Here is a 25,342-nt window from a genome sequence, read left to right on the forward strand (position 1 = left end):
CAAGTATAACCCATTTACCATTTTTTACCATTTAGGTGAAATAATTGAAAATTATAAAATATAGCAACGATTACTTTCATCCCATTGATTTTTTTTCTTCTTTTTAACGTTGATGTTCCAGGTAATCTTATTTTCAGTGAAGGTATAGGATAGGCAAATATAAGCCTTGGCTTCAGCCTATTCTTTTTTCGGTCATGCTTTTTCTTTTCTTTTCCTTTTGTGTGTAAATGTGTATGATTATTATATATGTATAATTTGTACTCTTAAACTGGTCACAAAAAATGGTGAATGGTTGATGGTTGATTTTATGACCGAAATAAACTTATTTCATTCATTCATTTACAGTTATTTGCGGATTATAATCACTGGTTTGCAAAAAATATTTTTAACCCAAATAGGTGAAACTACTTAATCTCCCACGGCACACCAGACTGTACATTCGTTGAAAAACACTGCTCTAGTTAAAGGACCGTAGGAGGCCATTGAATGACGTCAAGGTGGACATCACGATGTTCTAAAAGAGTGGACTCACCTTCTGACAAGCACCATTCAGCACCAGTGAGTTCCTGAGAATATAAAGCAAGACATGTGAAAGGAACAAGTGTGATGTTATTGTACTCATTGTTTTATGTTTACCTTTTAACGTTGCCATTTGCAGCCTTTTGACACTCCTCCTCCGTGTCCTTGATGAGCCTCAGCTCCTCCTCCGCTTTCCTCTTCAGCTCCTCATCCAGCAACCTCTGTTTCTCCTCCTCTTCCTCCCGCTTTCTACTCCGCTCCTCCTCCTGTCGCCGCATCTCCTCCTCCTTCCGCCGCTTCTCTTCTTCTACCCGCCGCCTCTCTTCCTCCTCTTTCTTGCGTTTCTCTTCCCTGAGCTGCCGACAGAGGGATCGGGCCATCTGTCCTCTGCGGTGCTTCTGCAGGACCACTGAGGCCAGGCGCAGTCGCAGGAAGCTCCGTCTCCAGAAGTGAGCGCGGTAGTTCTTCTGGATGGTGACGATGCCGGCCAAAGCCCTCTTGTACTGCTTCCTGAGGGGGGGGGGGAAACGTTGCGTGTCACCACAAACATAGCTGTGACGTCGCCACATTGGGCAGTCGGCACCCGCTGGCGACCTCTGTTTAAATAAACAGAGCTGGCGGCTCGTGAAGAGCGCAGTGCTGACAGTATGCTGAGCATGCGGTTGTGTGGGCTGTTGTGTTTAGCCTCGTGACTAAGCCTCGTCACCCGCACGCTGCCATCTCACGCATACAGTGTAAACTTGCATAGCATACAGGCCCACACACAAAGCTGTGAACGTTTGACCCTGAGCTTGGCCCTGTCTCGACCATAATCACTCCATGGCCTCTGACTCATCTCAGGCCGGAGATAATGTTACATATAATAACACAAAGGCTGCACTTGTGGCTTCGGGGAACTTTTCAGGCCTTTAGTGAGCTCCAAAAGAAACAGAAAAGCCTGGTAATTGTCAACTCTTCTATTATCCTCTCCTTATGAAGCTTGTTACGAGACAAAACCAGCATTTCATGAGGTTCACCATCACAATTTGCAGGGGTGTCAAACTCATTGTCAACGAGGGCCACAGTTGGCTGCCCCCACTTGTACAGTGAGGTATTTATTAATTATATGTATATTTTTTACGTATGCTGTAAAAAAAATCTGTACATTTTACTGTAATTTTTTTTAAATTTTGGTGTTTTTCTACAGCATATGAATAGAAATGGAAAAACAGTACCACTGTTTTTACTGTAAAATCTACCGTTGTTGTTTTACAGTATAATAATAATAATATTGCTCAAAAAGGTTCGTTATGTCTTCTTATTCATATACTCTTTCAAATTCTCAGTAACACTTTAGTATGGGGAACATATTCTAAGTAACAAAGACTTAATTCAGAGTTATTTGGACACTAGGGGAACATATTCTAAGTACCCTAACCCTAACTCTAACCTTATTGAGGGAAGACTCTTAGTTAATGGCTTACTGGTTAGTGAAGTGAAATGAATTATATTTATACAGCGCTTTTCTCTACTGACTCAAAGCGCTTTACATAGTGAAACCCAATATCTAAGTTACATTTAAACCAGTGTGGGTGGCACTGGGAGCAGGTGGGTAAAGTGTCTTGCCCAAGGACACAACGGCAGTGACTAGGATGGCGGAAGCGGGGATCGAACCTGGCGGGGACCAAGTTGCTGGCACGACCACTCTACCAATCGAGCTATACCGCCCCATGGTTGTATAATAAGGCCATGCAGAATAAGGCATTACTAAGTACTTAATAATGACCAATATGTTACTAATTTTCATGTTAATACGCAACTAATTAATGGTGAATATGTTCCCCATACTAAAGTGTTACCAAATTTTCTTGTAATCAGACAATATTTTCGGTATATTTAGATAGAATCTTGACAGTGGTCAGGTGACCCTTCTGAAGAAGACTGCAGATGACAGTCGAAACATGTCAGGTAAAGATTCCATCTAAATATACCGAAAATATTGTCTGATAACAAGAAAATTTGAAAGAGTATAATAATAATAATGGATTAGATTTATGTACCCAAGTTTTGTATTTATTTATGGTAAAATGTTGCCTTTTTTTACCTTAAAGTGCACTTGCTTTAAAATATTTATGTACTTAATTGCAGTTTAACAAAAAACTGTTTGAAATATAATACTAGATCAAGTTTAAAAGATATGAAATTGCTTGCAGTGCATGTACTTTTGTCTGTCAAAATGAAGAGTTGAATAGATTTAATAAGAAAAGACGCGTATTAATTCCAAGCTTTTGCGGGCCACACAAAATGAAGTGGCGGGCCTGAACTGCCCACCGGACCTTGAGTTTGACACCTGTGATCTAGAGCAATAAAGCTGAGCTCGCAATGGCAATAACGTTCATTTTGAATGACAAACTAACTATTGGATCACGCGTACCCCATAAAAATGTATGTCCGGTGAGTGAATATAAAACAGTTAATAACTGCAAACCTAGATATCTTGCCAAAGTGCTTGCTATTGTGCAGTATACACAGTGTTGTCATAATATCTGACATATTGACACAATATACTTACAGATAAGGAAATGCTTACTAAAAGCTTTAATATGAAGTATAATTTGTCATATAAAAAAAAAAAAAAGCAAGCATTGGAGATTAACACAAAATACACTTTGAGATACTTGCTCTGCCAGATAACATTATGACAAAATGATCACAAATCATTACCAAGAACTTAATATATATTTGCTGAATTTTGTTGCAAATTCTACTGCCCCATTTGCAGTGGCGGGCCGTGCGTTTCCCACCTAAGCCTTCAGTGATGTCCGACTTCAATGATTAACTGTCAAAATACCATCATTGATGTCACCACATGACCATTGCTGGAGAAATACTATACAGAAACACATTTACGCACTACTACTACTACAGTGTACAAAACGGGTTATTTTCTGGCACATTTAAAAAATCTATTAAAACGCATCAGCAATTAAAACATATCTTATGTGGTACTGTCAAAATTGAAATTGCAAAAAACATGTTAAAAGTGAAAAAATAAAATATTTGAACTCACAATTTGTAGGACCTATTGGACGCCATTTCAGCCAGTGGTACCCCTCGTCGTCGGCTTATTCGAGTGAAAATGGTGAGCATTTCCCCATTTCATCGCCAGAACAGCTGAGCTAGCTTCCGGGGTTGGCCGACATCGTCTCACAAGATGTAGTTTCTCTTTTAATATCCTTCTTGAAAATGGCTTTGCAAATATGTATCTGCCACCTAATCAACGTTTTGTTCTCCTTTTCTGCTATCCCGGTCTGGCTACGGCGCAACACTTCCTGCTATATTGCAACTTGTGATCAGATACTCACTTTGGAATGACAAGTGAGTATCCAATCACAGTCTCGTAAACATCCGGCTACCTAGATAGGCTACTGATTGGCTATCGCAACTGTCTATCAATTCTGTGTTCTCAAATTCATCCTCTAATGGTCCTGATGAGTATCCAATCACAGGACGCGTAAATGTCACGTTCAACGTGAGGCCATCTAGAAGGTCTTACTGACAACAACTCCTGATCTGATTGGCTATCACAACTGTCTATCAACTGTATGTGCCCATTCGTTTACAGTGCACGGACGCCCGCATTGTTGATTTTGAAGGCCCAGGGCAGATTTGGTACAGCATGGCAACATAAGCTAGCTGAATTCTGATTGGATACAAACTAAAACTAAAAACAACAGCACTGGAAGGAGCATAATATTACATGAAGAGAATATAGGTACTTTTACATAATTAGGGAAAGTAAATAAAACATTTTTTTAATCTTTAATTATGATCATGATTTCTGGTTATGTTAGGCCAGCAGAGAAGGCTTTGCTGGCCCTGACGGCCCACCACTGCCCATTTATATTATCTTTCAAACCACAGGTGTCAAACTCAAAGACCGGTGGCCAGATCTGGCATGTATCTTCATTTAGTGTGGACCGCCAAAGGCTGGAAATAACGTGCATTAGTAAGGCAGTGTCTGGCAGACAAAATGCACTACTTGCATCTTCAAGTTAAATATAAAAATATCTGAGATGGGACAACATATTCCAAGTATTTTTTTTGGGTTATCAAAAATAAATACTTAAATATCTGCTTGTCATCTTGAATTGTGATTTCAAAACAAGTTACCTATCAATCTGTGTAAACAATAAAATAATCAAAAACAACTACTATGTACTCAGCTATTGTAAGTTTGTTTATATATACACTACCGTTCAAAAGTTTGGGGTCACCCAAACAATTTTGTGGAATAGCCTTCATTTCTAAGAACAAGAATAGACTGTCGAGTTTCAGATGAAAGTTCTCTTTTTCTGGCCATTTTGAGCGTTTAATTGACCCCACAAATGTGATGCTCCAGAAACTCAATCTGCTCAAAGGAAGGTCAGTTTTGTAGCTTCTGTAATGAGCTAAACTGTTTTCAGATGTGTGAACATGATTGCACAAGGGTTTTCTAATCATCAATTAGCCTTCTGAGCCAATGAGCAAACACATTGTACCATTAGAACAATGGAGTGATAGTTGCTGGAAATGGGCCTCTATACACCTATGTAGATATTGCACCAAAAACCAGACATTTGCAGCTAGAATAGTCATTTACCACATTAGCAATGTATAGAGTGTATTTCTTTAAAGTTAAGACTAGTTTAAAGTTATCTTCATTGAAAAGTACAGTGCTTTTCCTTCAAAAATAAGGACATTTCAATGTGACCCCAAACTTTTGAACGGTAGTGTATATATGTATATATTGACTGTCACAAGTGGCACTCTTGGCAGCCATAATTGCGATGCCCTCAATAAAAACAGTTTGCCACGCCCGTATTATTTTATCGACACAGTACACTGTGCTGATCGTGTTATATATTTTGTACTTAATCGTTCATATCCGCGCTACGGCTATCATTGTAAAAACAAAGCTTGCACCATAGAATACATATCTTGTGTGAATTGTGCATGTATGATAATAAAGTCCCTGTAAACATTGAATCCATAGTTTGGGATGGAACACTGTCCTACAAGAATACTCTACTACAGGGGTCAGGAACCTTTTTGGCTGAGAGAGCCATGAAAGCCAAATATTTTAACATGTATTTCCGTGAGAACCATATAATATTTTTTAACACTGAATACAACTAAATGCGTGCATTTTTAAGTAAGACCAACATTTTTAGAGTATAATAAGTCTCTTACTATTTTTTTAATTATCATTGTTATTCTGAAGCTAACCAATAACAGCGGAATTATTCATTACTTATCCTGTTGTTAAGCAATGTCAGCTAAGATTTATCTGAGAGCCAGATGCAGTCATCCGGTCTTCCCTAGAGGGGTCTGGTGGGTCACCCACATCTGCGGTCCTCTCCAAGGTTTCTCATAGTCATTCACATTGACATCCCACTGGGTTGTGAGTTTTTCCTTGCCCTTATGTGGGATCTGAACCGAGGATGTCGTTGTGGCTTGTGCAGCCCTTTGAGACACTTGTGATTTAGGGCTATACAAATAAAAATTGATTGCATTGATTGATCAAAAGAGCCATAGGTTCCCTACCCCTGCTTTACTACCTCTACAATTTCGGATTATTAAGAATGAAATAATGACCGCAACCCAACTGAAGTTATGGAGTCAGCTTCGGTATTCCTAGAAGGAACAACACAACATGCAACGCCTCCAGGTTGAGGGGTGGAAGGCCTTCCCACAGCAGTGTGTGTCCAACCTGGCACCTGTGGCATTGTACAATTTGTTTCTTTTGTTTTTGTACTGATCAGAGTTGAATCATTTAATCTAGAACAGAGCTTAAAAATGGAATAGCAAAAGCAGAATAAGCGGTTTGTCATAGATTTGTCACATTTTACATGGTCACAACACATGGAGTTGTGCATGTTCATCACAAACTGGGCCTTATTTCAACTGGGAAATAAACAGGCTGCCAGTATTATAAGATGTATTGTCAAGTAGCAATGTTGCAATGTAGAATGAATGACTGCATGCAATGTCTCTATAATATTGGCACACACAGTAAATAATGTAGTTGCTGTTTGCAAGTGTTAAAATATTTTGATTATCGCAGTATGTCTTATAGTAATTAGGGCAGTGTTTTTCAACCTTTTTTGAGCCGAGGCACATTTTTTGCGTTTAAAAAAATCCGGAAACACACCACCAGCAGAAATAATTAAAAAATGAAACTCAGTTGACAGTAAAAAGTCGTTGTCGCAATTGTTGGAAATGACTCTAAACCATAACCAACCAAGCTCTTGTCTCAAAATAGGTGTACTGTCACCACCTGTCACATCACGCTGTGACTTATTTTGAGTTTTTTGCTGTTTTCCTGTGTGTAGTGTTGTAGTTCTTGTCTTGCGCTCCTATTTTGGTGGCTTTTTCTCTTATTTTGGTATTTTCCTGTAGCAGTTTCATGTCTTCCTTTGAGCGATATTTCCTGCATCTACTTTGTTTTAGCAGTCAAGAATATTACAGTTGTTTTTATCCTTCTTTGTGGGGACATTGTTGATTGTCATGTCATGTTCGGATGTACATTGTGGACGCCGTCTTTGCTCCGCAGTAAGTCTTTGCTGTCGTCCAGCATTCTGTTTTTGTTTACTTTGTAGCCAGTTCAGTTTTAGTTTAGTTGTGCATAGCCTTCCCTAAGCTTCATTGCCTTTTCTTAGGGGCACTCACCTTTTGTTTATTTTTGGTTTAAGCATTAGAAAACTTTTTACCTGCACGCTGCCTCCCGCTGTTTCCGACATCTACAAAGCAATTAGCTACCGGCTACCACCTACTGATATGGAAGAGTATTACACGGTTACTCTGCCGAGCTCTAGACAGCACCGACACTCAACAACTTCACATCATTTGCAGACTATAATTACTGGTTTGCAAAAAATATTTTTAACCCAAATAGGTGAAATTAGATAATCTCTCAGTTGAAAAACACTTAATTAGGGTATGTGTTCAACTTTCAATTGAATATAATGAAACCTGTCTGGCAGTGTCAATACAATGTGAGCAAAGGCATGATTTTTAATTAAGTGGAGCTGCAATAGATGACATGCCGGAGGGTGCTGGTCTGTCAGGCCGAGGAGGAAAGATGCAAAGCTTTGTGTTCAGACAAGAGTGAGGCTTATCGACTCTAGACAAGTGCATCCATTGTACACTTGACTCACTTAAAAGTTCTGCTCCAAACTTTTGCATCACATCGGTAACTGCAGCAGCACATGCACAAACGTGCCCAAAGGCATGCACATAATCCCCCCCCCGCCCGCCTGCCCCCCCCCCCCTGCGCACGCGCACACACTTCCATCCCAAAACAAACACTGACAACTGTCACTGCCACTCAGCCCACTCACCTTGCAACATAACTGAGGATGTGGGCGCGGATCACCATGCCAGCCTTGTGCCGCACCTCCTCCCTCTCCTTCTCCAGCCTTTGCTCCAGGGCCTCCTTCAGGAACACCTGCGGGTCGAGCAGCGCCACGACCAAGCCCGACAAGGAGAGCGACAGGAGGAAGGTTGGGAGTGGGGATGGAGGGGGTGAGGTGGAGAAAAGAAACAGGACGGGTTAGTTCCTTTTTTTTTTCCCCTTGGTGAATATGGGCCAACAGCCCCTTGTGCTGTTGGCTGGCAGTGCCCTTCTGCAGCGGAAGCTGGGCTGCAGCTGAGGCTAGCAGGCTGGCCGCCCTCCTCCCTCGCCGCAAAGTGGAGATTGGGGCAAAACTGGCACCGGGACTGCGGAGCTGCTGCGTGTGACGCCGCTGCTGCACAGCCTCATTGTGTTTGGTTCCTGAGTATTTCCCTGCTGCTGCTGCTGCTGCTGCTGCTACTGACGTGCACAGGCAGCAAGGGGAAGGGAGGGATGGAGGGATGAGGGGGAGGGATGGTGGCGGTTGTCCAGAAAGGCAAGCCACACCTCCAGTTGCTCTTGTGAAGTAAAGAATAAGAGTTTGGTTAACCCCTTCGTGGGCACACCGGGGACTCGATGCTGTCGTTGGAACTGTAACCTGGGGAAGGGGCAACACTGTGTCGTGCCAAGTCACTTTGGGCTATTTACTTTTTAGTTTTAAGCGATTTTAACTTAAATTTGTAGAGGAAGCCCCCCCTTATGAGTTATGGGCCAAAGAGGAAGCCATGGCAGTTTTGGTTGGGATCTGGTTCATTGAGGTTAGCTAATTTGACTTGTTTTGGAAAGTCTTGCCAAGTCAAATTTTATTGTTCTATTGGCAGATAATTTTGCTTAGTTCAAGTAAAATACCCCTAATATTTTATTTTTTTCTTCTTGTTTTGGAACACTGACTTTTTGCAGTGTGAGCACTAACAAATCAACCATAAACAAACAATGTACGCCAATGTTTTGGGCCACAACCACTACTCTGACCACGTTAAAAGGGTTTAATGCAGGGGTGTCAAACGTACGTACGGCCCGAGGGCCGGATCAGGCCCGCAAATAGGTTTTATCCGGCCCGCGGGATGAGTTTGCAGAGTATAAAAATTAACCTGACATTTTTTAATGAAACAGCTGTTCTTAATGTGTCCACTGGATGTCGCAATAGCAATTATTTGTATCTTAATAGATGATGCTACATATGTACAAAATAAACCACATGATGTTAGTGCTTCAGTTGAGGAAAATGATCAAACTACATAAATAACATCCTGTAATTTGATTTTGATGTAATATTTTGGTAGCACTTTAGTATGGGGAACATATTCACCATTAATTAGTTGCTTATTAACAGTAACACTTTAGTATGGGAAACATATTCTAAGTAACAAAGACTTAATTTAGAGTTATTTGGACACTAGGGGAAACATATAATGGTTAGGGTTACTAATAAGCAATAATTCTGAGGTTATTGAGGGAAGATTCTTAGTTAATGGCTTACTGGTTGTATAATAAGGCCATGCAGAATAAGGCATTAATAAGTACTTAATAATGACTAATTAAGAGCCAATATGTTACTAATTTGCATGTTAATAAGCAACTAATTCATGGTGAATATGTTCCCCATATTAAAGTGTTACCAATATTTTTATCTTGATAGATTGAAAAGTAACACAAATGAGTTGACTGATGAACATTATCACATAGTTTATTCAGAAAGTATAAATAACAACAAAGAAAGAGAGAATACTATTAACCGCAACATGTACGTGTAAAAAAAAACATTATGATTTGTACATTTTCAGAATGTGCTTGTTCTATTTTTAAACAAAGAAAACAATCTGAAGTTGTCTTTATTTTTAAGTTATCGTGCCGTGATTTCCACTTGGGAGTAGATTTTTCTCCATGTGGCCCCCGATCTAAAATGAGTTTGACACCCCTGGTTTAATTTGATTAACAACTAATAAAATAAAATCTAAACTTAGTAGCAATACAAACTAAAGAGGGGCTACAAACAAAATTTTGCTTAGGGCACAAAAAGCTTTGAAAAAACACTGAAATAACATTTTTGATGTCAGAGCTTTTCACAAGACAAAGCGTCTAGGTCAGGGGTGTCAAACTCATTTTAGATGGGGGGCCACATGGAAAAAAATCTACTCCCAAGTGGGCCGGGCTGGTAAAATCACAGCACAATAACTTAAAAATAACGACAACTTCAGATTGGTTTCTTTGTTTAAAAATAGAACAAGCCCATTCTGAAAATGTACAAATCATAATGTTGTTGTTTTTTACAGTTACATGTTGCGGTTAATAGTATTCTGTCTTTATTTGTCATTATTTATACTTTCTGAATAAATTATGTGATAATGTTCATCAGTCAACTCATTGGTGTTACTTTTTAATCTATCAAGATAAAAAAATATCAAAATCAAATTACAGGATGTTATTTATGTAGTTTGCTCATTTTCCTCGACTGGTGCACTAACATCATGTGGTTTTTTTTTTTTTTTTACACATGTAGCATCATCTACTACAGTAGTTCTTAATCTGGGTTCGAAGGCAACAAGAGAAGTATCCTACACTTCTCTTTTGTAAAGTAAATCTGAACAGCCGATATGGGCATCTACATCAACTATATGATTTGCCTGAGAAGCTGGACAGGACAAAAAAAAAAAAAAAAAACCTGGGTTCGATCGAACCCTAGGGGTTCGGTGAGTCGGCCTCAGGGGTTCGGCAGAGCCTCCACCGCTGAGGTCAAGACACACCCGACTCATTGTGTAAATAAAAACTTCTCCCTATCGGCATATTATGAATACCCCCAAATAATGTTCCCTCTAATTTTCCATCTGATTTGCAAGTGTGTAATTTGTTGTGAGTTCATGCACTGTGTTGGTTTTGTTCTTTGAACAAGGTGATGCTCATGCACAGTTAATTTTGTGCACCAGTAAAAAAACATGATTTTGTCTGGAATTTGAAAAAAAATATATATATACATTTTTCACTAAAGAAGGGTTCGGTGAATGCGCATGTGAAACTGGTGGGGTTCGGTACCTCCAACAAGGTTAAGAACCACTGATCTACTAAGATACAAAGCATTGCTATTGCGACATCCAGTGGACACATTTAGAACAGCAGTCTCTTTTATTTAAAAATGTTGACTCATTTTTATACTTAGCAAAGTCATCCCGCGGGCCGGATACTTTTGACACCTCTGGTGTAGGTCAAAGTAGTAAAGTAAAGGCAATGTCGAACAATAAAAAAATCTTAATCGCCCCGCAAGTTTTCAAAAATATGTTTTATTCGTATTTTTTTTTTTTAGCTCAGGGGCTTTTAAATTCTACCTAATTTGCTTTGGGCCAATCAATCCACTTCTTCAATGATTCCCGGGCGTGGCCATTACTGCTGCTCACTGCTCCCCTCACCTCCCAGGGGGTGATCAAGGGTGATGGGTCAAATGCAGAGAATAATTTCGCCACACGTAGTGTGTGTGTGACAATCATGGGTACTTTAACTTAACTTGAACTTTTAAGTCTATAAAGACGATGTGTAATGCTGAGAACCGGTTATTTGTCTAGGGGCGGTATAGCTCGGTTGGTAGAGTGGCCGTGCCATCAACCTGAGGGTTGCAGGTTCGATCCCCGCTTCCGCCATCCTAGTAACTGCCGTTGTGTCCTTGGGCAAGACACTTTACCCACCTGCTCTCAGTGCCACCCACACTGGTTTAAATGTAACTTAGATATTGGGTTTTCACAATGTAAAGCGCTTTGAGTCACTAGAGAAAAGCGCTATATAAATATAATTCACTTCACTTCACTTCACTATAACAGGGGTCGGCAACCCAAAATGTTGAAAGAGCCATATTGGACCAAAAATACAAAAACAAATCTGTCTGGAGCCGCAAAAATTAAGCCATATTACATGTGTCATGAGATATAAATTGAATTAAGAGGACTTAAAGGAAACTAAATGACCTCAAATATAGCTACAAATGAGGCATAATGATGCAATATGTACATGTCGCTAGCCTAAATAGCATGTTAGCATCGATTAGCTTGCAGTCATGCAGTGACCAAATATGTCTGATTAGCACTCCACACAAGTCAATAACATCAACAAAACTCACCTTTGTGCACTCACGCACAACGTTGGAAGTGTGGCGGACAAAATGAGACAGAAAAAGTGGCATAAAACACGTCCTAGAAAGTCGGAGAAAGTTAAACATGTAAACAAACTATACGGTGAGTTCAAGGACCGCCAAAATAAGCAGGACAAAGCGGCGCTCGCAAAATACTCGAATGAGTGAAGCATATTTAATATAAACAGTGTGCTTTATAACAATTAGGGAGGTTTGTGTCATGTTTGTCCTCATACAGAAACCATACTAAAACAAAAAAATTGATTTTTTTCCCCCTCATCTTTTTCGATTCTTCATACATTTTTGAAAAATCTCCAGAGAGCCACTAGGGCGGCGCTAAAGAGCCGCATGCGGCTCTAGAGCCGCGGGTTGCCGACCCCCGGTCTATAAAGATCAAAAAAGCATCCGAGGGAGTTTTGAAGTTGTCGCTCGTGTTTGTATCCCAGATGTCACAGCTGCCCGCTTGTGTGTGCACGAGGAGGTAGAGGAAGCTCCCACTCCGTCCACATCCTTCCCTCGCCTGTGCACGAATGGCTCGCCAACACAGAAAAACACGCCGCACACACCTAATCCATGCGACGTCAAGCCCCTAATTCAGCGCGCACACTTCCTCCGCAACACAATCAGCAAGCATATAATTACACCTAGATTGTTCCTCCAAAAGGAAACGCGGCTCGCTCTGTCTCTCTTGGTCTTCTTCCCACAAGCATCACATTTCCCTCAAAACATGACCATGTGCTTACCAAACTACGGGCCAAATACAGTATGAAGCGGTGTGGTCATCAGTCAAAAGTCCAACTAGGGATAGGTTTTTAAAATTGTTTTCCAATGAGACATGATAACTCCAAAAAAGGGCATACCATGTGCTTAACATATAGAGGCACGTGTACATTAGCGGTTTAGCAGTCAGATATTCATTAAGAAACTGCATGTGGGTGACATCAAACACACCATATGTTGAACTGTGTGTCACCCAGATGGTTCTATCCAAAAATATAAGTTCTCATACATGTAGGAGGTGGTGCTCTCTAGAATCAAACCTGCTATTGAAAGGTTAATCATTCGTTGAGAAAGCTGGAAGAAGATAGTTAATGATTGAAACAAAGAGAAACTAGTGCAGAAAAAAGGTGTTACCTGAAGGCCTCATTGCCTCCAAACCTAGCTAGTTTAATAATTATTTGGGCAACGCCCCCTCCTGCAACAATGCTTCTGGACTATAAGCCAGAGCTCCTCAAACTTTTGGACCGGGGGGCCGCATTGGGTTAAAAAAATTTGCCCAGGGGCTGTAAATGTGTATATACAGTCGTGGTCAAACGTTTACATACACTTGTAAAGAACATAATGTCATGGCTGTCTTGAGTTTCCAATCATTTCTACAACTCTTATTTTTTTGTGATAAAGTGATTGGAGCACATACTTGTTGGTCACAAAAAACATTCATGAAGTTTGGTTCTTTTATGAATTTATTATGGGTCTACTGAAAATGTGAGCGAATCTGCTGGGTCAGGACTTTGGGAAGGCCATTCTAAAACCTTAATTCTAGCCTGATTTAGCCATTCCACTTTTGACACGTGTTTGGGGTCATTGTCCTGTTGGAACACCCAACTGCGCCCACGACCCAACCTCCGTGCTGATGATTTTAGGTTGTCCTTAAGAATTTGGAGGTAATCCTCCTTTTTCATTGTCCCATTTAATGCACCAGTTCCATTGGCAGCAAAACAGGCCCAGAGCATAATACTATCTATCTATCTACCACCACCATGCTTGACGTTAGGGATGGTGTTCCTGGGATTAAAGGCCTCACCTTTTTTCCTCCAAACATATTGCTGGGTATTGTGGCCAAACAGCTCCATTTTTGTTTAAAATTTAGCTGAACTGCACCAATTTTGTCAAGAGTGGTCAAAAATTCAACCAGAAGCTTGTGGATGGCTACCAAAAGCGCCTTATTGCAGTGAAACTTGCCAAGGGACATGTAACCAAATATTAACATTGCTGTATGTATACTTTTGACCCAGTAGATTTGGTCACATTTTCAGTAGACCCATAATAAATTCATAAAAGAACCAAACTTCATGAATGTTTTTTGTGACCAACAAGTATGTGCTTCAATCACTCTATCACAAAAAAACGAGAGTTGTAGAAATTATTGGAAACTCAAGATAGCCATGAAATTATGTTCTTTACAAGTGTATGTAAACTTTTGACCACGACTGTATGTATACAAGTGTATGTAAACTTTTGACCACAACTGTATATATATATATATATATATATATATATATATATATATATATATATATATATATATATATATATATATATATATATATAAATATATATATATATATATATATATATATATATATATATATATATATATATATATATATATATATACACTACCGTTCAAAAGTTTGGGGTCACCCAAACAATTTCGTGGAATAGCCTTCATTTCTAAGAACAAGAATAGACTGTCGAGTTTCAGATGAAAGTTCTCTTTTTCTGGCCATTTTGAGCGTTTAATTGACCCCACAAATGTGATGCTCCAGAAACTCAATCTGCTCAAAGGAAGGTCAGTTTTGTAGCTTCTGTAACGAGCTAAACTGTTTTCAGATGTGTGAACATGATTGCACAAGGGTTTTCTAATCATCAATTAGCCTTCTGAGCCAATGAGCAAACACATTGTACCATTAGAACACTGGAGTGATAGTTGCAAGAAATGGGCCTCTATACACCTATGTAGATATTGCACCAAAAACCAGACATTTGCAGCTAGAATAGTCATTTACCACATTAGCAATGTATAGAGTGTATTTCTTTAAAGTTAAGACTAGTTTAAAGTTATCTTCATTGAAAAGTACAGTGCTTTTCCTTCAAAAATAAGGACATTTCAATGTGACCCCAAACTTTTGAACGGTAGTGTGTATATATATATATATATATATATATATATATATATATATATATATATATATATATATATATATATATATATATATATATATATATATATATATATATATATAAACTAAACTGCCTTTTCCTTACATTGAACAAAAAAAAGTCATATGTCCACTGATGTTTAAAAAACTCTACACTCCGAGTCTATTTTACGTTTCCCTAACGATTTCACCATTTTTTCCCCTCGTGCACTAACTTGACTTTGCGGTGCGAGCATGATGGCGTCACGTTATCAATGGGAAAATTGATTTTTAGACATTATGATCTGTTTGAGTGGCTAGGAGACCCAGTAACAAGCGGTAGAAAATGGATTGACGGATGGGCGAAAAAGGACAGATTAAAAAATATATATATTAAAAAATATATATATATATTTTTTACACAAAACAAGCGGTAGAAAATGAATTCATGGATGGGCAAAAAAGGACAATTTAAATTTTTTATTTTTTTTTAAACTGTAGAAAATGGATTGATGGATGGGTGAAAAAGGACAGATTAAAAAAAATATTTAATTTTATTTTTTACCCAGGAACAAGCGGTAGAAAATGGATTGATATATGGGTGAAAAGAGACAGATTAAAAAACAATTTAAAAAAAATTAAAACATTTTTTAAATTTTTTTTTACCCAGAACAAGCGGTAGAAAAAGGATTGATGGATGGGTGAAAAATGACAGACTAAAAAAATTATCATAAAAAAAAAGCGGGGGAAAATGGATTGATGAATGGGCGAAAAAGGACAGATTAAAATAATAATAATAATTATTATTATTATTATAATTTTTTTAATAAAATGGATTGATGGATGGGCGAAAAAGGACAGATTAAAAATATATATTAAAAAGTATATATATATATTTTTACACATCAACAAGCGGTAGAAAATGGATTCATGGATGGGCAAAAAGAGACATTAAAAAACAATTTTAAAAAAATTATTAAATTAATTAATTTATTTTTTACCCAGTAACAAGCGGTAGAAAATGGATTGATGGATGGGTGAAAAAGGACATATTAAAAAAATAATCACTCAAAAAAAGCGGTAGAAAATGGATTAATGGATGAGCGAAAAAGGACAGATTTAAAAATATATATATAATAATAATAATAATTATTATAATAGATAAAAAATTTTTTTTACAAAAAGTAGAAAAAAAAAAAATCTATATATATTTTTACTCGGTACTACCTGTGGGCCGGATTTTGGACGCTGGTGGGCCGTATCTGGCCCGCGGACCGTAGTTTGGGGACCCCTGCTGTAAGCAAACCTAACGCTGGGCCGCAGTAAACTCTAACTGTCCGCCATGAAAACACTGTGGTTGTCAACAAGGGAGCAGCACATCTGACCACTTTTTTCCAGTAAATTCTTTGGGACCTGAGTCACACCAAGGGGCGTCCAAACCATGACACGCATTAACAGCCTGGGAATTGTTAAAAAAAACCCTATGTGTGGAAAATAACCTGACATTTCCCCAGCTCTTGATCTTCGTCACAGAAGTGCTATATTTTGCCACAGAAAACAATATATATTTTTTTACCAAGTAAACATTATATCCTCTTGACCACCAGCATCCTCTACAGCAGACATTTGTGTTTTGCATAACAGGGCTACAATGTGTGTGACTGTGACAAAAGAACATGACAAAAACAAATGCCCACTGAAAAGGACGCTGGTTCTCAGGAGGACATTTTGCCACAGAAAAGAAAACAAGCTTTTGCCATACAAACCCACAGAAAACACCATATTTTGTGCGTGGACATATATAATTCTTTATTTTGCTAGAGAAGCACTTATTTGTTCACAAAAAACACTATATTTTGACACTTAATGCACTACACAGTAACACCTCACGTTCCAAACTCAAATGGTTCTGTGACGACGCTCTTAACTTGAAACATTTGTAACTCAAATAAACATCACCCTACATTTAAATACATTTAATCGGTGCTTGCCCCTCCAAAAACAGCACAATTTTAACATGTTACATGCCTTTTTAAACAAAATATTGGAATGAAATTATGATTAATGTAATGTAAAGTACACTCAAAGTTTCACATGATTGATTGAAACTTGTATTAGTAGATTGCACAGTACAGTACATATTCCGTACAGTTGACCACTAAATGGTAACACCCGAATAAGTTTTTCAACTCCACGTTATCAATTCATGGTAGGATGCGGTCGTTGGGGTCCATAAAATACAGATTGCGTTCTTCCCAAGATCGTGTTGTATAGAAATTTTTATTTTTGTAGTCGTGGACATCACTGAGTTGATATTTGGTTATTCTTATTTAGTTGTTTTTTTAATTCCTTCTTTTTGGAGACTTTCACAAATATTTACTGTGTAAGTGTTACGATTTGTCTGCGAAGGTTGTGTCTCCCAAGATGCAAAGGACGGTAGGAAGCAGCTTGCAGGTCAGAATGCCTGTTTGATTCCAGTACGAGGCACAAAAACATACAGAGTATTAGCCTAGCGCAGGGGTCAGCAACCCGCGGCTTTTTAGCACCGCCCTAGTGGCTCCCTGGACCTTTTTCAAAAATGGAAAAAGATGGTGGAAAAATACATTTGTTGTTTTAATAATGTTTCTGTAGGAGGACAGACATAATACAAACCTTCTTAATCGTTAGAAAGTCCACTGTTTAAAATGTTTGTGTTTATGCTTCACTGATGAGAGCCAGCGTCGTTTTGTCCTACTCATTTTGGCGGTCCTTGAACTTACCGTAGTTGGTTTACGTATACAACTTTCTCAGTCGCTCCCACAGAAAAACGCGTTTTATGCCACTCCTTCTTTGTCTCATTGTGTTCACCAAACGTTTTATACTGTGCGTGAATGCACAAAGGTGAGCTTTGTTGATTATTGACTTGCGTGGAGTGCTAATTATCCATGCTAACATGCTATTTAGGCTAGTTTTGTGTACATATTGCACCATTATGCCTCATTTGTAGGTATATTTGAGCTCATTTAATATCCTTTACTTATGTCTTTTGTGTATTTAATTTATATTTGTATGTCTCATGACAGATTATCTGTATGTAATATTGGCTGCATTTCTGATTGTGTGCCATGTTGTTACAGACCACAGCAAACATTACCCATCTTGCAAAGATTGTAATAAATCCGAAAAAGACAGCGTGTCCTTTCCTTTAATTTGGGCACACACATCTATACCTTTGGCAGTTTTAAGCCATTAATTTCCAGGAGTTATCTAACCTTTTGAGACACTTAATGTGTTGCCTTCATTATAACACTTACATACAGCTTTTAACTTTTTGCGGCTCCAGAAAGACTTGTTTTTGGTATTTTTAGTCCAATATGGCTCTTTCAACATGTTGGGTTGCCGACCCCTGGTCTAGGGTGAAGCTAACTGGAACTCAAAAGGTCCCCAACAGCCAACAACAACAAATTTTAAGTGCAGCAATAAAGACATGTAACTGTCGCGTAGAGTAAAACAACGCAGGACAATGACCGGGAGGGACTGGTCATGACAGTTAGCTTTTAAAAACTTGATAATTTGGTGAAAAACAACGCGATTGACTCGGGTGGAAAAAAACGAGCATTATATCAAACTTTGAGAGGTATCTAAAAATAATTTACAGCCTTTATCATGGAGAGCAGCCTTCTACAGTATCAACTTCTGGCTCCTTCTCCGTCAAACACACCATCAGCAGCTTTCCATATTTTCATTGACAAATTCCATATTTTCATTGACAAATGTTCGTCATATTTATATTTTTTTAACATCCTTGGCTGTTGTTGTCGATCATCTTGATCTCATTTTGTTTCAGCAGTGTGAAGTCCAGCAGTGATACACTTAAACTGCTTTGCCCAGTCACAAAACTACACGTTCTATCAGGTTATATATATATATATATATATATATATATATATATATATATATATATATATATATATATATATATATATATATATATATATATATATTTTTTTTTCCTCCAGAAGGTCTTATCTTTGCCCATGTGAAAATTTTTGCTGTTTGGCCACAATACCCAGCAATATGTTTGGAGGAGAAAAGGTGAGGCCTTTAATCCCAGGAACACCAATTCCTACCGTCAAGCATGGTGGTGGTAGTATTATGCTCTGGGCCTGTTCTGCTGCCAATGGAACTGGTGCTTTACAGAGAGTAAATGGGACAATGAAAAAGGAGGATTACCTCCAAATTCTTCAGGACAACTTAATATCATCAGCCCGGAGGTTGGGTCTTGGGCCCAGTTGGGTGTTCCAACAGGACAATGACCCCAAACACACGTCAAAAGTGGTAAAGGAATGGCTAAATCAGGCTAGAATTAAGGTTTTAGAATGGCCTTCCCAAAGTCCTGAGTTAAACGTGTGGACAATGCTGAAGAAACAAGTCCATGTCAGAAAACCAACAAATTTAGCTGAACTGCAACAATTTTGTCAGGAGGAGTGGTCAAAAATTCAACCAGAAGCTTGCCAGAAGCTTGTGGATGGCTACCAAAAAGCGTCTTATTGCAGTGAAACTTGCCAAGGGACATGTAACCAAATATTAACATTGCTGTATGTATACTTTTGACCCAGCAGATTTGGTCACATTTTCAGTGGATCCATAATAAATTCATAAAAGAACCAAACTTCATGAATGTTTTTTGTGACCAACAAGTATGTGCTCCAATCACTCTATCACACAAAAATAAGAGTTGTAGAAATGATTGGAAACTCAAGACAGCCATGACATTATGTTCTTTACAAGTGTATGTAAACTTTTGACCACGACTGTATATATTATTTTTCTCAGCACTCACCTTCACACTTACTTTCTTCCTTATCATCGGTGGAGAAACAAAGTTATGTCCATCTCGAGCTATAAGCTAATGCTAACAGTTAAGACCAGATATTTTGGGCGAATCTTACGAGGTTCACTTCGACATTTGCCATGCCAGCTAAAGGCGGAGATGCCTATAACTCCAATTTTAACTTGCAATTTAAAGCATAACAATTAGTTCAGAGACAGCTTTTATTTCAAAACACTCTTAAGTGGGCGGTATAGCTCGGTTGGTAGAGCGGCCGTGCCAGCAACTTGAGGGTTGCAGGTTCGATCCCCGCTTCCGCCATCCTAGTCACTGCCGTTGTGTCCTTGGGCAAGACACTTTACCCACCTGCTCCCAGTGCCACCCACACTGGTTTAAATGTAACTTAGATATTGGGTTTCACTATGTAAAGCGCTTTGAGTCACTAGAGAAAAGCGCTATATAAATATAATTCACTTCACTAATTCACTAAGTTGGGGTACTCTTAAGTTGAGTTACCACTGTATTTTGCAACAGAAATTATTATAATATTTAAACATATTTTCAAAATGTTTTAAGGTTTCAACACAGAAAATTGATACGTGGAAAATAATTCTACAGACATATGCTGAGGAAAGATGTTCAAAATATGATTTGGGGTAGGAATCAGGAGACATTGCCAAGTACTGGCATGGCATGCATATGACATCATTCTCAATGTGTGCTTTACCTTTGTCTTTCCTAGTTGCCAATCTTTCTTTGTGCTGTCAACATGTGCCAGAAGCTCCAAACAACTCTGCTTCTCATCTTCCATGTGGACTTTATTCATCAGGATCATCTTGTATCTGCATACAGGCAACAAGCAGACTTGACACAATTTGATTGCATGCGGTAACTTAAGACTCACAAGATTAGATGCACACCTGTTGAAGAAATCCTTAAAGGTGCGGCGAACTGGAAATCCAGCCTTGCGGATCTTAACGGTCTCCAGCATTCCAGAGTATCTCAGCTGGTTCAAGACCACATTTGGATCAAACTGGTTGGCTTTCTATGGAAAGCAATGGAAGAAAACGGCGTGATATAATGACTACATTAACAGGGTTAGTGCAGAGTAGACAGGGTTCGTACGGGTGCTTAAAAACCTTGAAAATGCTTGGATTTTAATGTTGTGTTTTCAAGATTTAAAAAATGTTAGAATTTTGTTTGAAGTGCTTGTAAATGCTTGGAAATGTTCATCATATTTCTCGACAGTCTGACTCAATAGGCTAATTATAAAATGGAAAAAAATAAAATATGTTCCCTTAAAAATGAAAGCTACACGCTTGATCTGTTGGCTTTGCACGAGCCCTTACATTAGGTTGTTGTCATGCCAGAGCCATATATAGGGCTCTGTGTCGCCCCCAAGAGGACAGTGGTGCATCGGTCCATCATGCCGGGAGGTTGTCGTTTTAATGAACATTGGATAGAAAAAGAAAAAATACAAACTTTGGATAAAACGTGGACCACATCCACGTGTAGCCTGCTGCAAAGTATGCAAAAAGGAAATTAATTTGACATTTTTGGACTTGTTTGCACTGTGAAGGTCATATGTAATTTGTAACCTTTTGCACAACAAAGAGCTGAGTTAATGTGAATGATTTTGAGTTTTTATACAACATAGTTCAATGTGTTTTTTGGTCCATCATTTTGGTTGTCTACTTAACTTGTCTGACTACCTCAGTTAAAGCAAACAAGTTACATTTTGTTCGTTTTGGTTAATTGCAATAAAATGGTTACATTATTGGAATTGTTTGTACTGTGAAGGTCATGTAATGTATAATTTGTAACCTTTTTCTCAACTTAGAACTGAGTTAATATGAATGATTTTGTAGTTTTTACACAACATTGTTGTATGCATTTCTTGCTCTATTATTTTCGTTGTCTACTTAACTTGTCTGGCTACCTCAGTAAAAGCAAACAAAGTTGACTTTTGTCTTTTTGTTCATTTGTTATCATAGCCACAGTTATAAGGCTAGATATGCTTAATGAAAGGTGCCTGAGGTGTTGTGAAACAAACAAAATATTTTCCTTTAATTTATTATCCTTCTATTAATGTGGAAAAGTTTTGTTAATAAATGAGTGAAATTGACATTTTGAGGGTGCGTGTATTTATATCACATTATGCAGTTTACAAGCACAAATATGGTGTGAATCAATCCGTGCTGGTCGATGTCATTGAGTGCTGTAAGTAAGAAAAAGAACAACACAAATGGAGACACCAATGACATTGAATAGTCTACAAAAACACTGCTTCATTTTCTATGCCCCATTCAGTTAATGATAACTGCTGGTTCAATGTTAGGTTTAGGTTTTAGCAGATTTTCCATATTTTTCCTACAGACAGCATTTGGTGACCTCAAAGAACAAGGCTATGGATTGATTCACACTGGTTTTCGCCTTTTGAAGGGTACTGGGAAAACTGGAAAATTGATCTTGAAAGTACTTAAACAGTGCTTGAATTTGGCCTTGGAAAAGGTGTAAAAACCCTGAGTAGAGAAATATTAACTGTGTTATGCAAGATTGTGCACTTTATGCCTTGGTCTACAATGGTGCATATCAGTGAGGTGGATCAATGATGCCAGCCGCCTTAGACTTCCACGCAAAGGCCATTGTCACCCAGAGAGTAATCTGTGACGGATGAGCCTCCAAAGAGAACCAGGGCATTCCGCGAAGGTGTCAATCTAATTACGTGCAAATGTTACAATGCAGGGAGGCCCCTTCAATGCTTGCATGTGTTCATATTCATAATCAAACACACGCACAAAGGCCAGCGCCTCCTCTGAGCTCTGAACTCTGCTCTTTAGCAGGGGGGATTTAGGATGCTGAAAGAGGCACTGGCATGAAAACAAACTGAGCCTCCCAGTGACGACAGATGAATATAAACTGTGCGTGTGTGTTAGAATGCATGTAATCATATCAGAAGATTGTAATCCTGCAAATCTGTGGGTTAAACACAAGCATGTCTTGTTCCATCGAGAGGCAAGGGAGCAGAGACGTTGTGTTTCCACGCTACTAGGTGAGCGGCATTTTTGTGTTTTATATTTAATACAGAGAAGTTGCTTGTGTAAAAGCCCAAACTAGTCATACTCCACTAAAAGGGATTTCAAAATTCAAGGCGGGCCTGCCCAGGGAGACGCCAAAAGACTTCAAAGGAGTTGACTAAAATAAAAACATATTTTAAAAAACCTGTCCAGCTAACTTAAGTCATGCCAAAGGAAAAAATGAATTGATGTTTCAGTTAGCAGAAAATTCAAGAAAATATGCTCAAGAAAATTATATTTTCAGGGAGTAGGGCAGGGTCAACTGTGTCTGTCTGAGAGGAGTCTCACTGTGGCAAGCTTTGCAAACCATGACCACTATCTTTAGGCAGTTTCGCCCATTCTTCTTTGCAGCACCTCTCAAGCTCCATTAGGTTGGATGGGAAGCATTGGTTTTCTTCCAGGATGTTTCTGTACAATGCTGCATTCATCTTTCCCTTTATCCTGACTAGTCTCCCAGTTCCTGCCGCTGAAAAACATCCCCACAGCATGATGCTGCCGCCACCATGCTTCACTGTAGGGATGGTGTTGGCCCGGTGATGAGCGGCGCCTGGTTTCCTCCAAACATAATGCCTGGCATTCACGCCAAAGAGTTCAACTTTTGTCCCATCAGACCAGAAAATGTTGTTTCTCATGGTCTGAGAGTCTTTCAGGTGCATTTTGGCAAACTTTTTACAAATAAATGGCTAGAGTCTGTCCACTCTACCATACAGCCCTGATTGGTAGATTGCTCTCGGGATGTTGTCCTTCTGGAAGGTTCTCCTCTCTCCACAGAGGAATGCTGTAGCTCTGACAGAGTGACCATCGGGTTCTTAGTCATCTCCCTGACGAGACTAAGATGAATGCAGCAATGTACAGAGACATCCTGGATGAAAACCAACACTTCCCATTCAATCTGATCGAGCCTGAGAGGCGCTGCAAAGAGATAGGTGTACCCAGCTTGTGGCATCGTATTAAAAAAGACTTGAGGCTGTAATTTCTGCCAAAGGTGCATCAATAAAGTAATGAGCAAAAGCTGTGAATACATGTGATTTTTTTTAATTTTTTTTTACATTTTAATGCATTTAAAAAATAAAAATAAAAAATCACCTTGTCATTATGGGGTATTGTCTGTAGGATTTTGAGGACACAAATGAATGTCTTCCTTCTTGGAATAAGGATGTAGCATAAACAAATGTGTACAAAGCACTGTGAATACTTTCCGGATGAACTGTGTATTTCGTATATATCTCATAAACAAATACTTTAGACATGTAAGATGCAATATTTTGGAATAAAACAATGACTGTTGACTGAATAAAAGACCTCCACCTAAATGTATTGTCTGATTTCTACAATACAACTTTGAACGTCTTTGTACTTTTAAAGCAGCACTAGGTAATTTTTCAACCTTCATAAATTATTTTCATAACTTTTTAAACGATACATCGACTTACAACTAGTTGAATGACACCTCTGTCATGGCCTGAGGGGGTCTGTATCGTTTTCACTGGCACTTTGCGGCATTGAGAAGGGTGACAGGAACCCTGCCACACAAAAAACTACAAATGTGCTGACTATTTACGGCATACGTCACTCCCCTTTTCCCATTTTTAAAAAAAGACAGAAGTTGATGCGAACGCCTATGTGCTGCCAGAAAATAATAAGAAGAAGAACGTCTTCGTGCAATTACTGCTATCATGGCCAAAGCTCTAAAACGACCAAAGAAACAAAAAGTTTTGTCTAACGAAGCTTACCCGGATAAAAGGACAGTTAGGATCAACATTGCCCCGGCTTTCACTTGCTGGCATGAGCTCAAAGACGAGGAAATTCAGGCCGATGCTGCCCTGTCTGTGTTCCCGCTGGACTAGTAACTGACTTTCGATGCTCAAATCAAAATGATAATGCTACAGTTAGCTATCGGAAATTTCCGTGGTAGCAATAAATAGCCACTGGGGTGATAGTTTGAATACTACTTCCGCCGGTCTTTCTTTGCTTCGGACCTGCATCCGCCCTGATACATTATTGGTAGTAGCGTCATGTTTGTAGCAAATTCAAGATAATTTTGTGATAGTGTCTGCTATTTAAACATCAGCGTAGCCATTAGAGACGTAATATTTGTGCCAATATTACAGCAGACATCATGTCAGTATGACGCTATATGCGCTACTCATCATGGGACATATGGTCTTCTTCTGGCTTTAATCCACTGGCGCCGCCAAAATCAACCAAAACTGAAAGTTCTTAAGTGGGGCTTTAAATATGCCAAAGTTAATACTGTAAATGACTTGATAATACTACTTAGTTTAGTAGTATGCTCTATGCCAGGACACATATAGTTAAAGTTCAAGTTAAAGTACCAATTATTGTCACACACACACTAGGTGTGGCGAAATTATTCTCTGCATTTGACCCATCACCCTGGATCACCCCCTGGCAGGTGAAGGGAGCAGTGAGCAGCAGCGGTGGCCACGCCCGGGAATCATTTTTGGTGATTTAAGCCCCAATTCC

General features: G+C 38.9%; 1 protein-coding gene across 3 annotated transcripts in view; it reads right to left on the bottom strand.

The window, feature by feature from the left end:
- myo10l3 (myosin X, like 3) overlaps positions 1 to 25,342 on the bottom strand; it is a 216,170-nt gene that overhangs the window by 35,384 nt on the left and 155,444 nt on the right. For all 3 annotated transcript variants that reach the window (XM_062070009.1, XM_062070011.1, XM_062070010.1), the window contains 5 exons: positions 20,699 to 20,823; positions 20,506 to 20,620; positions 7,881 to 7,987; positions 637 to 1,029; positions 533 to 566 (listed from right to left, as the gene is read on the bottom strand). In XM_062070009.1, coding sequence (XP_061925993.1) covers positions 533 to 566; positions 637 to 1,029; positions 7,881 to 7,987; positions 20,506 to 20,620; positions 20,699 to 20,823 — 774 coding nt within the window. The remainder of the gene's footprint in view (positions 1 to 532; positions 567 to 636; positions 1,030 to 7,880; positions 7,988 to 20,505; positions 20,621 to 20,698; positions 20,824 to 25,342) is intronic.

Source organism: Entelurus aequoreus, linkage group LG14 (genome assembly GCF_033978785.1).
Source record: "Entelurus aequoreus isolate RoL-2023_Sb linkage group LG14, RoL_Eaeq_v1.1, whole genome shotgun sequence".
NCBI classification, from domain to species: domain Eukaryota; kingdom Metazoa; phylum Chordata; class Actinopteri; order Syngnathiformes; family Syngnathidae; genus Entelurus; species Entelurus aequoreus.